Source organism: Rousettus aegyptiacus, unplaced genomic scaffold, assembly GCF_014176215.1.
Source record: "Rousettus aegyptiacus isolate mRouAeg1 unplaced genomic scaffold, mRouAeg1.p scaffold_m13_p_12, whole genome shotgun sequence".
Taxonomy (NCBI): domain Eukaryota; kingdom Metazoa; phylum Chordata; class Mammalia; order Chiroptera; family Pteropodidae; genus Rousettus; species Rousettus aegyptiacus.
In genome coordinates this window covers 46544651-46559665 of record NW_023416287.1, presented here as the reverse complement: position 1 = coordinate 46559665, position 15015 = coordinate 46544651, and the positions used below count along the sequence as shown (strand labels likewise).

At 40.2% G+C, this 15015-nt stretch overlaps 1 protein-coding gene across 4 annotated transcripts in view; it reads left to right on the top strand.

The window, feature by feature from the left end:
* GNAL (G protein subunit alpha L) overlaps positions 1–15015 on the top strand; it is a 153389-nt gene that overhangs the window by 36745 nt on the left and 101629 nt on the right. Inside the window, exons 1-5 of one of the 4 annotated variants that reach the window (XM_016119875.2) lie at positions 7035–7049; positions 7846–8089; positions 8337–8409; positions 9074–9128; positions 9273–9392. In XM_016119875.2, coding sequence (XP_015975361.1) covers positions 7948–8089; positions 8337–8409; positions 9074–9128; positions 9273–9392 — 390 coding nt within the window. In that variant the 5' untranslated portion in view covers positions 7035–7049; positions 7846–7947. Of the gene's footprint in view, positions 1–7034; positions 7050–7091; positions 7255–7644; positions 8090–8336; positions 8410–9073; positions 9129–9272; positions 9393–15015 lie in introns of those variants that run through there. The other 3 variants (XM_016119874.2, XM_016119873.2, XM_016119872.2) reach the window with 3 other exon arrangements.

Sequence of the window (15015 nt, the reverse complement as noted above, 5' to 3'; positions counted from 1 at the left end):
TATAGAATTCAGAGAACTTGATTGCATTTACTTGATTATTTGTCTCTCCCTCTCTGCTAGACTTACTATTAAACTGCTTGAGACTAGAGACAATATCTAATTCATTTTTCTAATCTCAAGGTTCTGTTGGGGGTGTAGCCCTCAAAAAAAATGCTTTATAGTGAATGAATGAATGAATGAATGAATGCTCTAATTTGAAAACATCCTTAGAGCTTCCATCTGTCCTTCAGGCTCTACATTTCCACCTGCTGGTAGAAAATACATTTGCAGTAAATGTTTCTAAACAAGGAATTGAAGTCACTTAACTGTACTTAGAATCAAAACAAATATCCTGAAATCATAAGAGAGAAAGATTTCTCTCTTCGACCATTGTCATGATGAAGATTCAACATGTAAATTTTTCTTGTATTTATTGTGCTAAACTATGCTTAACAAAATTTACCATTTTAACCATTTTTAAGTGTACAGTTCTGTGGCCTTAAGTACATTCATGTTGTTGTGCAACCATTGCCTCCATCCATCCACAGAACTCCTCCCTCTCCCAAACTGAATTCCCATGAAACACTAACTCCTCATTCCTTCCTACTCACCATCCCTGGCAACCACCATTCTGCTTTCTGTCCATATGAATTTAAGTCCTCTAGTTGTTCACGTAAGTGGAATCATGCAGTATTTGTACTTTTGTGTCTGGCTTATTTCACTTCCAGATTCATCTATGTTGTAGCCTGTATCGGAATTTCCTTCCTTTTTAAAGCAGAATAATATTCCATTGCATGTATAGACCACACTTTGTTTATCAGTCATCCATCAGTTGTGCATTTTTTGTCAACTTCTAACATGTCTCATCACTTTTATGTTCCCAGATAGCAGCTAGTACTTTTCTCAGCTGAGTGTGGGTAGATATTAAACAAATCTTTGTTGCCCATACTATAGTTCATTGTTCGTCTGTCTGCCCAGGAGGAAAAATCAGGAGCTCCTCAAGGAGGGATAAGGTAGAGGAATAAAATGGATTAAATTAATGTAGAATGAAAATAATAATTACTACACCTTTTGAGAGCTTGATACTTGCCATGCACTATGATAGATGAATTGATTCGTAATAATTCTCAGCACCATCTTATGAGAGTGCCATTATCCTTACCCATTTACAAAGAAAGAAACTGAGAATATAGAAGAGGGGTTTTAGCTCAGCCACTCTTGCTCAACAATCCATGTTGTTAACCACTAAGCCACATAGTTCGTGAGATAGCTTAAACCTTGAGAAAAATTGCTATACATACCAGGAATATGTATGCCCCTGTGGCTCATCTGGTTCACCCTCCCTCTGGGACAGTTTTCACTGTTGGTTCATCTCCCTCCTGTGCAATACCAATTCCCTGTCCTTTGCTTTTACCTTGCAGTTCTTCCTCACCTGAACTGTGTTCCTTCTCTATACCTAATCCAACTTCACATTCTTTAAGACATGCCTCAGGTCCCTCTTCCTTGATGAAACTTTTCCCAAGTCCATGGACCCTCACATTCCCCATAGAGGCCCTGCTATACCTTCAGCCCTTGGTTCATATATATTGTCACACATTGTCCTCTGAATGATTGGAGTGTACTAGTCTTCACAACTGCTCAAAAACATAAGAAATTAGCCTTAGAGTTTGCTTATCTATTTTGTGGTTTATAGATGATGACTATGGGTAGAAATAGACATGTGTTCAGCAATATGAATCTACATTGGGTAGATATGAAACTGGATTCCCTTAACTATCTTTCCTTCAGCATATTGCTACATGATTTGCTAAAAATACGAAAATAATAGTGAGGCAGGCAGACGTCGCTGGAGCCCAACATCGAATCAGTGTGTTAGGAATTAGAATTCCTGTTGCGTCTCTGGCCGTTCCACCATCCTGCAAGGGCACACCAGTGATATCAACATAACATTGCTAAGCATTGAAAACACATACCACATTGTTTGTCTTTCTTTTTGCTCCAAATCAGGGGACTTAGTGAAGTCTGATTCACTTTATAAGCAAATGTTAGTGAATGTAGTTTTTTGAAGACTAGAAAACTCATGGTATCTCGAACTAAGTGCTGAAACTATTTTTTTTAGCATAAAATTTTCCTTAAGATTTAAGCTGTATTCATATATGGTAGGTTTGTGCAGTTTTTACATTTTACTTCGTCTGTTGTTAATAAAGAAATATCTTTAAAACTAGTAAGACTATTTTTGCAACTTTACATCAGTATGAAACATATCAATTAAACAACATGCTGTAGTCCAATATTCTATTAGGTTATTTGATCTTAAGGAACAGAATTAAACAAGTAGGAATGATAATCTTCACTGTTCAAATCCTAATTCTCACTCCTCCTCTGGTCCTTGAGCCCATTATTTGATTTCTGGTTTGCAAAATGTGTTTTAAATGCAATTTTGATGTGTGTGGTTTCTCTTGCAATACAATAAGGCAGTCCACAGGCTGCCTTTCTGACCATTTCTACCTCATAACTTGATCCAGCTTGGTGACTTTCAAAGATTTTTTTTTGAGCTGCAAAAGATTGATAGCTTCATTCTATTTGTAGATTTCCTGTTCTGTTTTATGGGAATTTTTTGTTGTTATATCATATTCAGTAGCCTCCCAGATCACATTTTCATGCTGTAATTAAACACTCACCTATGATACTGAGTTGTGTATTCCAATAAGGAAATTTCAGTCCTGGGTTTTTGGACATGAGGTAGGATCAGACAGTTACCATACCTTCTTCTGATTCGCCACTGTTTTGATTTTTAAAGCTGTCAGTTGAACAAGGCTGCATTACTACCCTGTACAGAGGACACATCCAAAAGCTACTTAGTATCACTTTGGCTGTAGGAGTAAGAAGGGAAAACAAGGAAATAAATCATTTCAATAAATTCTAAAGTATTTAACTGCAGAGTATTATGTACAAAAAGGGAAATGTTTCCCTGCTTTTCTATTTTAAAAAAGTAAAAAAAAAACAAAAAACAAAAAACTACTGCAGTACTTCTAAAGTGTATTGTGATTAGGTCACGGAGTGAGCTCCACTGCTAAGAATGGAAGATAATCTATGCAGGTGATTTCCACCAAGACACCAAGAAATAAAACAACAAGTTGTCTAAAATGGCGCGAACTAGAATGATGTTGGTGTGTGCACTGGTCACTCACCCACCACTATGCTGGCACCACCAAGTTGGTTTGCAAAGCTGGCCACAGCTTTTGGTTTCTTGGAGCACTGTCATTTCATTGAATTAGTGATTCTTTGCCTTACCTAAACTATTTTGTTCCTCTTCTTTTAAGATTTTTGATATACCTGTTTTTAGTGCAGTTTTAACTTCTAAAGTATAAAATGCTACTGAAAGATCAGTTATTAATTTTTAAAGATTTTTTAAATTAAATTCAACATATCCACTATCTTGTGTTATATAGCCTCTACTCACTTTTCATACTAGCTCAGCATCTCCTGAACCTAGACCTACCATGAATTAAAAGTTTTCTTGTATATTTTCATCCAGTTGTTAAACTCCTCTGGAGAGAAACAAATTTCTCATATAAATTCTCATTCATATGAGAAACAAATTCTATTCTTATTGCTATCATGGACGAGTTCAGCTAACCAAAGGCCAGGTGCAATTTGTTTTCAGCATTTGCAAACTTCAATCAGAGAGACTGAAACAAACAAACAAACAAACAAAAAACAGATTTAAAAATTATTACAGTATTCAAAATTCACAAAAATATAAAAGAAATGTAATTAAACTTTCAAATGAAATAAGACTTCTGAAACATCCTATCTGTCTTAAACATCAACAAGAGTGAGGAAAACATCACTTTGTTTTACCTTTGTCCTCTTACTCCAAACTTTGTGCCTTCCCAATTCTTGATGTGATCAGGGCCTGTCCTCGCCTACTTTGCAGGCCCTAGCATTTCTCTGACCCAGCTGCCCCTGTCTCTGCTGGCACCGGCTGCGGGGCAGGCCTACATACCTGCAGGTGTGTGTGTATGCACTGCTTGGCAAGTCTGCTGCTGCTGCTACTGCACTGCCGTTACCTGGCAACAGATGCTTGTGATTCCAAGCCTAGCGGTGCTTCTCCAACAGTTCTGCTCCTGCTGCTCCAGGTGAGCCAGCTGGGATTTTGAATTCTGATCCCTTGGTTTGAAACACAAATGCAGATAGGTTTTCCACATCAGTCTAGGAAAAGGCCAGGTGATTGGGTTTTGTTTTTTTAAGGTGTCTTTAGCTCCTACCTGATAAAGGTAGGACTCAGTAAAGATGGACTTTGCATTTTTCTTAAGAAGTTGCATCACTGTTTAGACATTACTTTTCTATTTTAGAGTGTTTAGTAGTGTATTGTAGAACACGTTGTAGGTTGTACAGTGCATCTGTCCTATTAGATCTGTTAATCTAATCTTTCATATAAAATTCAACATATAAAAAATTCCTAATTCGAAGAAGTAGAAACTTTTTGCTATATTTTTAGGATGAATGAGTATCAGGCTGCCTTAAAAGTGTGACTTCTGGATTCTAACCTAATCTCCCTCTATAAGTTTTTATGGGATTTTTTTTGTCCCCTTCTCTTCCCACTAACAATTTAAAGAAATCTTAGCATTAAAAAAATAACAAATCCTTATAAAAATCCTGCTAGAGTGTGTTATTTTTATATACCTTTCCTCACCTTCTGACTGTCCCATTAGCCACACTACAGGCAGGGTTGATATTGCCATTCGTGAATTAACGCATTAACGCAAGGTGCGAAGCCTGATAGCAGTGCTAAAATAATTTCCTTCCACAAAACTACAATTTTTAACCTAGCTCAGAATATACTATTGCACTGTACGTTTGCTTCTGCCTATGTCAAAAAGAGTGATTTACTGCTTTTGTTTTTTAAAGAGTATTCTTATTTTCAATGTAGTACTAAACTGGACAAATATTTTATTAATTTAAAATTTGATCATGAAATTCCTTTAATGAGAACCCACACTTCAAGCAGGAGCTATCTTTGGCATTCACGAATTTATTCATCTATTCAATGAAAATTCTCGGGACATCTCCCCTGGGTCAGGCACTGAACTAGGCACAGGTGTAGCAAGTGCAAAGGATAGACTCATACTGTCCCTCATGAACTCCACAGTATATTGGAGGTTTGAAAGAGCAGTAAACAAACAGTAGCAATGCAGGGTGCCGGTGAGGTGATGGAACACAGAGAAGGGTGCCTAACCCTGTCTATGGAGGCAGTGGTGAGGCTGGAGGGACAATGAGGAGTTGGCCAAGTGAAGAAGGGACCAGGGTTTTCCAGTGAGATGAGCAGCATGTGTAGCCAAGGGATGAACTAAGGTGTTCAAGAGTGCAGCTAGTCAGAAAGATGATGGGGGAGCGCTGGGAGGGGAGGAAAGTGAGAGCTGACGCCCCAGAGTTTATTGATATTGAACCGGTCTTGAAGGACTATGGCCTTGGGCTTGTAGATGGTGGGGACAGTGACATGACAGATGGTATTGTCACTGTGGCAATGTTGTGTAGGGTGCACTTGAGTAAGTGAGCAGGAGGCCACTGCAGAAATCCGGATTAGATTAGTGATCTAAGACGATGGCAGTGGTAGATAGGGTAGAAAGGACAAGATAGACATTTAGGATGCAGATCCGTTGGATACAGTAACTGTTTGGGATAGCAAGAAGGAAAGGGAATCAGGGATGGCTCCCATGTTCTGATTGGACATTTGGGGCTCTTATTCCCAGAGAGGTAGAGGCTGGAGGTGTGGGATGAGCATGGGGGGTGAGCTCAAGCCTTCAGAGGGAAAATTGGAGATCCCTGGAACGCATGGAGGTGGAAATGTGCTGGAGGCACAAAGTGGACAGGAGTGCAATCTGGGCTGGAGATTTGATGTGGACATAGTCAAAGCTGTGTGTACAGAGTATTCAGGACACAATCAGCCCCACTGGGGAAAAAAGCAGTGCTGGTCCAAGGACCCTCCGCTGCGTGGAGGAGCAGAGATCCACCAGCCAGAGGACAGGCAGGAAATCAAAACAGTCCATATGGTGGAAGCCAAAGGACAAGAGCTTCTCAAGGAGGGTCAGGGCCACAGAAAGGTCAAAGAAGGCAAAGACCAAAGTTCATGGGTGACGTTTAGCCCCTAAGAGGCCATGGATGAACCCAGTGAGAATATTTTCAGTGTAGGGAGGTGAATTGCCAGGGGTCGAGGTGTGAACAGAAAGTAAGGAAGGACAAGGGAAGTCATATCCCTTTTTAACTCTTGGCTGTGGTGGACAGGAGAAAAGTCGATGGAACTTAAAAGGGACCTGAGATTGAAGGAGATGCTGTTGGTTTTCAGGAGGACAGAGACGAATGTATTTGTACACTTAAAGGAACGAAGCCAATAGAAAAGGGGAGGTTGAAGAAAGAGGGGAGAGTCGGAGGAGGCATGTTGACAGAGCAAAGACCTCCGGGATGTTAGGCACAGAGGCAGCACAGTGAGGATCCCAGCCAGGTGGGTTTGCTCTCCGTGCAGGAGGCCAGGCCATCCAGAAAGAGAGGGGAAAGTTGTGGGTTTGGAGAAAAGTGGGACATTTGAAGAGAGCTAAGCTAAGGCATGTAAAAGAATAGATGTGCATGCAACGTGCAGGACCCCAGAGCCTGGAGACCATGCACTTGTAACCATGACGCTCAAGGAAGTGATGTGCGGTGCTGGCTGCTTGGACTGCTGCCGGGTCGCCTCTTTTGCCCTCCTTCCCCCAAGTACAGCAACGCCAGGACAAAATGACTGGTTGCCCCTGCGGTCCAGCAATAGCAGGAACGGGGGGGGGGGGGGCGGGGGGACTATCTCATAGTCAGTCACAACACGTGAGAACACATGCCTGTCTCCTGCCTTAGTCGTTCCTTGGCTACAATGCCAAGTTCTAGGCCATAATATCTTCTAGAAAAGGAGTACAGCTGTTCAGAAAACTGCAAAGGAGAAACGGGGGCTGGAGGTAAAGACAAGAGGCTAAGGGAGGCGGCGGCGTGGGTGCGCTGGAATAGTCTAGAAAATGAAGGGAACAAAGGCGGTGTGACTGGTGAGCCTCTTACAGATCCTCCTCCCTGATAGAATATGCATAACCCTGCGCGAGGCCTCGCCTGCCTGGGAGCAGGGAGGCGTCGCAAGGATCAGCGGGGAACGGTTACCCAGATCCACTCTCCGGGGCTTGGGGTTCTAGACAGCCACACGGCCGCGCTCCGGACCCCACGCGTGTGAGCCTCCCGCGGGCCGGGCTCTTAGAGGTCAGCTCCCGACCCCTCCTGCACCGTTAGGCGTTAGCTCCCCTCCGACACCTGGGGACCATCGTGCAGGCCGCCCCCCCGAGCAGGCCAGCTCCCCTTCCCTCCCGCGCGTGGGCCGGGAAGAGGCGCAGGTCCGACGGCAGAGGCGGAGCGGGACGCAAGTCGGTCGGCAGGTGCCCACAGACGCCCTGCGGGGACTCGGCGGCACGCGCTGTCGCTCGGCGCCGCCCTCGGCCCCCACGCAGCAGGGTCCCGCCACCTGCCCGCGCGCGTCGCCCCCTGAGCTGTTCCCCGCGGCACAGCCGGGGGCGGGGCAGAGAGGGACAGCACCGCGCGGGGACGTAGGGCGAGCGGAGGGCATCGCGCCGCCCGGCTGGCTCCAGCAGCGCGCGGCGCTCTCGACCGCAGTCTCCGTTCATTGTGTGCCATTCATCCAGCAGATAATTCTAAACAATTATCTTTACAAAGCGTTTGACTCCGCGCGTCTTCCTGCATCCTTGTTAGTTAGGTGTTTGCGGTGGGCAGGTGGCAGGAGAAAAACGCCTGTTCTGCTCGGAAAACACCAAGAGACCAGACCATCTCTTTCAGCAGCAAGGAAGAGAAGCTGTCGCAGGACCCACACGTATCTACAACTCTCTATTGCTTTTTGTGCAAATTCGTAACTGTGCCTGACGTCTATCCGAGAGGGCAGGCATGGGCTGTCTGGGCAACAGCAAGACAACAGAAGACCAGGGCGTCGATGAAAAAGAAAGACGCGAGGCCAACAAAAAGATCGAGAAGCAGTTGCAGAAGGAGCGCCTGGCTTACAAAGCGACTCACCGCCTTCTGCTACTGGGTAAGGCGGGAGGGCGCGCGCCGGCTCGCGGCCGGAGCCCAGCGCAGCGCCAGGAGCTCGGCCAGAGGGCCAGGCGGGCCGCGCCGGGCAGGGGCTCCCGCGACTGCGGCCACCTCCTCCAGCCGTCAGCCGGCATGCGCTTGAAAATGCCTGCGTTGGGGTACAATAACTGTTCAGTGTGGTTTAGCGTGAGAGGCGGAAAGGGCATCGGGCTACAGATCACAGCATTCTTTTTGTTTGTTTGCAGGGGCTGGTGAATCTGGGAAAAGCACTATCGTCAAACAGATGAGGATCCTGCACGTCAATGGGTTTAATCCTGAGTAAGGAACGATCGATTTCAGTTTTGCTTCCAGACCGCATGCAAACTTTTTCACATCTCTCCCAGTTCCCAAAAAATGCTTTCTCCAAAGAGTCGATTTGATCATTGAATATTCCTTTAAGGGAGGAAGAGATAGCCGTGTATTGTTGAATTTGGTATATTTAGGCAAATTCTTTTTCTGGTAGTATCTAGATCAAAAAATAAAATAACTTGCTTAGCAAAATACGATTTATTAGGTATTCTTGAGGTATTGATATTCTTGATATTGCTCTGAGCACACTTAGCCAGTGTCAATATATACTTTGTATCATTTGTCTGCATCTATTTTAATTTATGACTATCAACGTATAGATAGATTGAAATCAAATATATTTACAAATGTAGATATATAGTTTCTATATGCAGTATTCATTAACTTGTGTCATTGTTTAAAGCCGTAGATTGTAATGTGTGCATTTAAGTTTGTTTAGAGTACAAATTAGAAAAGAGAGATGTTTTCCTTTCCCAAAGAAAAAAACTTAGAACCGTTGATCTGGGAGTTGAGTTGACCCTCTAGGAAAACCAGTCGAGCCCTGTGCTGCAGCTGGAAATTTAAAATCCTACCCAATTGATTCAAATCAATGCCAACAATAAATCGAATTAAGAACAATTCTCTTTTAATACAGGGAGAAGAAACAGAAAATTCTAGACATCCGGAAAAATGTTAAAGATGCTATTGTGGTAAGAACTTTTGTTTAACTGGTTGTTTACTAGAAAAGTACTCTGCTCTCTAAAACTATGTAGACAGAAATTATACATTAAATTATCATATATGGAGCTTAAGTGTTATATTTATCCACGTATACATGTTTTTTTCCATTTTAGACGATTGTTTCAGCGATGAGTACTATAATACCTCCAGTTCCACTGGCCAACCCAGAAAACCAATTTCGATCAGACTATATCAAGAGTATAGCCCCTATCACTGACTTTGAATATTCCCAGGTATGTTAATTTTTATTGAAATATTTTAAGTGATGCAAGATGGAAACAATTTTAATGAAGTGGCTTACTGAATTTGAATAAATGTCAATATTAATTTATTAACTTTCTTCAAAATCTAGCTCTGCTTAAGAGAAATGCTTTCCACCATACCAAAATATTAACATCGGTTAAAACCATTAAAGACAATATGATTGTAAAAAACACTTTTATGAATGTATTGATGAGGCTGATAATCAGGATGACAACATACCTTTAAGAAATACTGATAATACTTTTTCCCTATGTATATTTCTAAATGAACAATTAAGCAGTTTACCAGATAACAAACAAGTAGAAATTCTATAAGTAGAGAGAAATACTTTATGATCTGTGATTGCCTCCATGGGAAGAATAGAAAGAACAGAAGTCAGTTTACTTTTAAGGTATGTGTCCTTCAGATCAAACGAGAAGAGAGTGTATTCTGTAAATAATGTGGATCTCTTCTGAACATTTACTATATAATAGGAAAATATAGTTTGCTTCGTATCTGCAGGATTTAGGGCTGCTTTCCTTATCATTTGGATGGCAGTAATGCTTATACAGAAGAATAATATGAATATTAGTTTTCTCTTGTTTGGGGGTTAAGCATTTCAATATTATTATTTGGAAATTTGATTAAGCATGTTCCAAAGGAAAATATGTTTGCTAAATTTCTCAGAAAACCATTTTGGTTATAGTTGAGCCAAAAGAGCATATATTTTGTCTGTGTGTGTACCCATCAATAACAGCATTTCAAAGTTTTCACTGCCTGGCGTGGTGATCTTCAGACATTTTTCATTCTCAGAATCCTCTCTTCCAATGGAAGCTGATACAGAAACCAGTGTATAGAACAGAAAATCCCTGCTCTGCTCTGACTGAAGTTCTGGCTGGCCTGCTCAGCCCTGCCCCCTCTCTTCAGCACAGCACTGTTGTCCAGTAGGCTCTGTATTGTGATGGCCAAAATTACTTTCTTTAAAGCTTTTATTTTCATCTTCTCAGGGGATTATTGCTTCTGATAAGCATTCGATGTAGCCAGTGAGATCTCTAGAATATCTAAAAAGGAGATAGGGCTGGCAAAATGGCTAGAAAAAGAGGCCAGGGCATCCGGCAAGCAGGACCCACTGTTTTTCACTGAACTGTGTCTTAAATTGGATGGCTTGGAGAGGGGTAAAGGAGATGATGTGGAGGATAGGGCCAAAGCAGTGATTCAGCTGCCTAAAGTTGTAGGATGTCCTCCCAGCACTCTATGATTATTTTATGTATTAAAAGAGTCACTCAAAACTATAAGGTCCTAGCTGAAATCAGGAGTGACGTTCCCATTTGACTTCAGATTTACACATTCATAGACAAATATTTGAGTTCTCAATTTTGTCCTGTCGTGTTTGCCTAAACGTAATCATAAAGCGTCTTATATATGGCTCTGACATAGGAAAAAGTTATTCTTAGCATATAATGAGAAATTAGAATTAAGACATATTACTCATTCACACCTCTTCTTTCTTCTGTTCATGACAAACACACATGATAAAGGGATCCCATATTTAATCCGAAATTCAGAAGCATTCAATAGCTCCCTTATGGATAACTAAGGAATCCAAAGTGCTTTTTGAGCTAAATCGTGAATATTTTTAATAAAAAAAAAATCGACAAAACATTCCCTTTGAACACATGTGTTTTCATATAGATATGTTAAGACTACTTAAAATGCAATGAGAATCCTCTTGCAGAGCTCATACTGTTTTGGTTAGTGTTTAAGCCTCACGTTCTGATGTCACCTGTGTCTCTGTCCATGAGAATAAGAATATGTTTACAAATGAGCCAGCACTGATGTAAATGAAAAAACTAATATCAAAATATATAACTATCCTTCTGAAAATGCTATTTCTATTTTAATATGCACACATTTCCATAACATTCCATAATGTTCTGAAATAGTCACATCACTTACATAATTACACTAAATAGTTCTTAAATTTACATTTTGACGATCCTAAGACAAATCTCTGACATATATTAATATCACTCGGTACACCGGAGAAAATTAACTTTTATTTAAAGAAAATGTATATTGTAGTAAAAAAAAAAAGTAGAACTAAATAAAGTGTTTTTATAGTAAACATAACACTAATTTACTAAATTTAGTACTTTTTTGAAATTAAATCCTTGAGAAAGTCACAATCAGTTCCTTGAAGGTCTTAAGTTTTTCCTGTAGGTATAAAATAATTTTGAACCAAATATACCCTATAGTTAAAAATAATTTGGAGTTCTTTAAGAAGAAAAATTAGAAGAATATAAATTTAAAATTCTCCATAATCTTGCTCATTATAATGGAAAATCTAAACTTATTTTAAATTGTCTCAAGAATCTCCTCTGATAATATCACACTTGGGTTTCCCTTTTCTTCTTTTGCTCTTCCTGTTACTTTCCATTTGAATTTTAATTGAATTATATGAAAACTTAAGTTATAACAGAAAGAAGGCCAACGTAGATGGCACCTATCCAGCTAAGGGTTGCTGTGTGGGGTTAGAGAAAGTGTGCCAGGGGCAGATCTCGCGGGCCTCAGAGGCCAGGTCTGCTGAGCTGGGAAGCCTTTGGAGAGTTCTGAGCAGTGGAGTTACAGGATCTGGTTGTGTTTTATCAAGATCACTCTAGCTATGAGGGGAGAATGGATTGTAGGGAGGCAAGAGATGAAGTGGAGAAACCATTTTGGAGGCTACTATAGCACTCCAGATGAAAGATAGTGGGGCAGCTTAGTATGAGGTGGTATCATGAATTAATTAATTGCCTCTTTACCATTTTTTTCTCATGTATACGTCCAGACCGTCTTGGCTCTGGACTGGGCTCTGCCCAGGACCCTTCACTAATTGACACCATGTCTTTGCATCCAGCTCATCTACACACGAAGTGACAGAAAATAAATTGTCTTAGGTGATGATTATGACAGAATGTAGATCACGGGATCATTTATAAAATAGGAAAATTATTGTAGTTGTGCCTCCCCACCCCACCCCACCACTTCCCAAAAAACTCTTAGCGCAATAGCAAACAAAATCACTGATGAATTAAATGGAATTTGTTTGTTTGGCTTCTTTTCTTATCAAAATGTGGGTATTTTGTTAGCTCTTTTAAAATTTTAAATTATTTTGTTAGATGTATTTAAGGGAAAGAGGATAAATAAGGCTTAACTAGAAATTTGAAAGCAGTCTGATCTGTTGGTCAATACTCTTTCATTACCACCTGATATTTCCTAAAGAGACATTTACCATAATTGCATGTCAACATAAACCCAAAGAGTAAGAATAGTCTTTCCTCTCCTCCCAGGTGAGAGGAGACCAAGCATTTGGTGAGGGTGCAGGCTGGCTTATGCAGTAGACTGGGAACAAAGTCCTGTGAGCCCACTCTGAGTCTTGGCTCCACCAGTCTCTAAAGACGTGACCTAGAGCACTCGGTGAAGAATAGGGTGGTAGCAAGGCTTCCTGAATAGTAAGGATGAGAGCAAATGTGGGCACAGAGAAGTGCATAAGGGCACCTTCCAGGACATAGAAAGAAGGTTCTGCAGGGCTAACAGTGGGTCAGGGACCAACCACTGACATGCCAAGGGGTTTGGGCTCCTCCTCAAGGCTGTGGAGAAACACTTAGTGATTCTAGTCAGGGAGTGACAAAATGCAAGATGACTTTGGAAAGACTACTCTTGAATTCATAAAGAGGCCACTCTTGCGTATCTGCCCTTGGAATGGTTCTCTGGGGCTTTGTTGTTGGACAGAGGACATTTCCTCCATCAGAAATTTGTTTCCAGGCTTCACAATGTTTATGTCAAAATGCTAAGGAGGAATGGAACTCCCTGCACATCTGGTATAATAATAAAAGGGATTGCTATCATTTGAGTAAATAATTTCAGTTAGATCTAGAGGTTCAATGAAGATACTTTTTTTATTTTATTTTTTATTTTTGTTTAGTGTGTATCACTTTTATTTTTTATTTATTTATTTAAACATTTTATTTATTTTTCCCCTTCCCCCTCCCCCTGAAGATACTTTTTTAAACTCCATTTTTTATTTGGAATATTATCATAAGGTATATTCCTAATAAATATTTTTTATTTTAAAAAAATTTTAAACTCACCCCCAAAATGCAAAGAATTCCCATATGCCCTTCGCCTAGATTTATCAATTGCTAATGTTTGGCCACACTTGCTTACTCATTCTAGCTACATTAACACACATTTTTTTTAATGAACCATTTGACAGCTTGTCATAAAAATCATGCTCTTTTACCTCTAAATACTTCAACATGTGTTTCCTATGAACAAGGACATCCACTTATATAACACAGTTAAAGAAATCTGGAGATATAGCATTAATACAGTGTTGTTTTGTAACCTACAAATGTTATTTAAATTTCACCAGTTGCCTCAATAATAGATAATATAGTGCAATGATAATAATAATAATAATAATTAATAATAATAACTCTGGTCAATAATCCAATTCAGGATCATTTAATTTTCATTTCTCCTTTACTCTAGAACAGTTCTTCAGCCTTCCTTTTCTTTTGTGATATTGACCAGACATTTCTTTTGTGGCATGCACTCACTATGGTTTATCTGTTGTATTGTGATTAGATTAGGCTAATGCTTTGGCATCAATAACACATAAGTGATCTTGTATTCTTCCTAGTGTATCAGGGACCACACCTGATACTAAGGCATGGTCTGCATGTTTATCCTCTATCCCCTTTATAATTCATAAGTACATTTTAGAAATGACCTTTGAGACTATAAATATCCTGTTTTTATAGGAATGTTTACACTCTAGTTTTAGCAGATTAATAAATTTTATCCACAATAAATATTTAAGTGCGAAAGCTGTTGGCAATTCTTACTATTTCTGAATACTATAATAAAAAACTAAGTAGAATGTGGATCATGATGCAGCTTTCACTTAATAAAAAGCACATCATTAGAGGATCAGCAAGAGCAGTGGCCTCTCCCATCTACACAGACACGCCAAGAAATCTGGGCGTCAGCCACAAGACTTTTCCCTAAAGTGTTTTTCTGGATAGATAATGCATTCGAAGGGTCACAAAGTAAGGCAACATATATTTTTTAATTTTGTTGGTAAAATGTCATTGAAACTTCAAATCCTTTGAAAGTATGTTGTCAAGGTTTTTGTTGTCAAGTTCACCTCAAATGTGCATGTATTGAAAGTTTGTTGCTTGGTTCACCAATGCAGTTTACTTCCAAAGACACTTTCTCTTTCAGAAAAAAGTGACATTAAAAATACCTTAGTACTAGAACCTGTCGTCTTTATCAGTACAGCTTCTATGTAACTCTGAGAGGAAATGTTTTGAACTTCCCAGCATTCTCTTGGGAAATGGTGGAAGGAGAAGTAAGCTACTCTATGTCAAATCACACTGTGGTTGAGTTGGCACGTGGTTTATGAGAAAGGTACACTGAGGTTTTAAGAGACAGAATAATGAAGTTGCTCCTGAAAAGATTCCTTTAATATACTGGTTTTTTAAGTTTTTTGGTTTTGCATGAGAATGTCATCCATGAATATGTGGGGTTTTATCTTCACCTCTTAAAATAATCCCATAGATCTTTTAT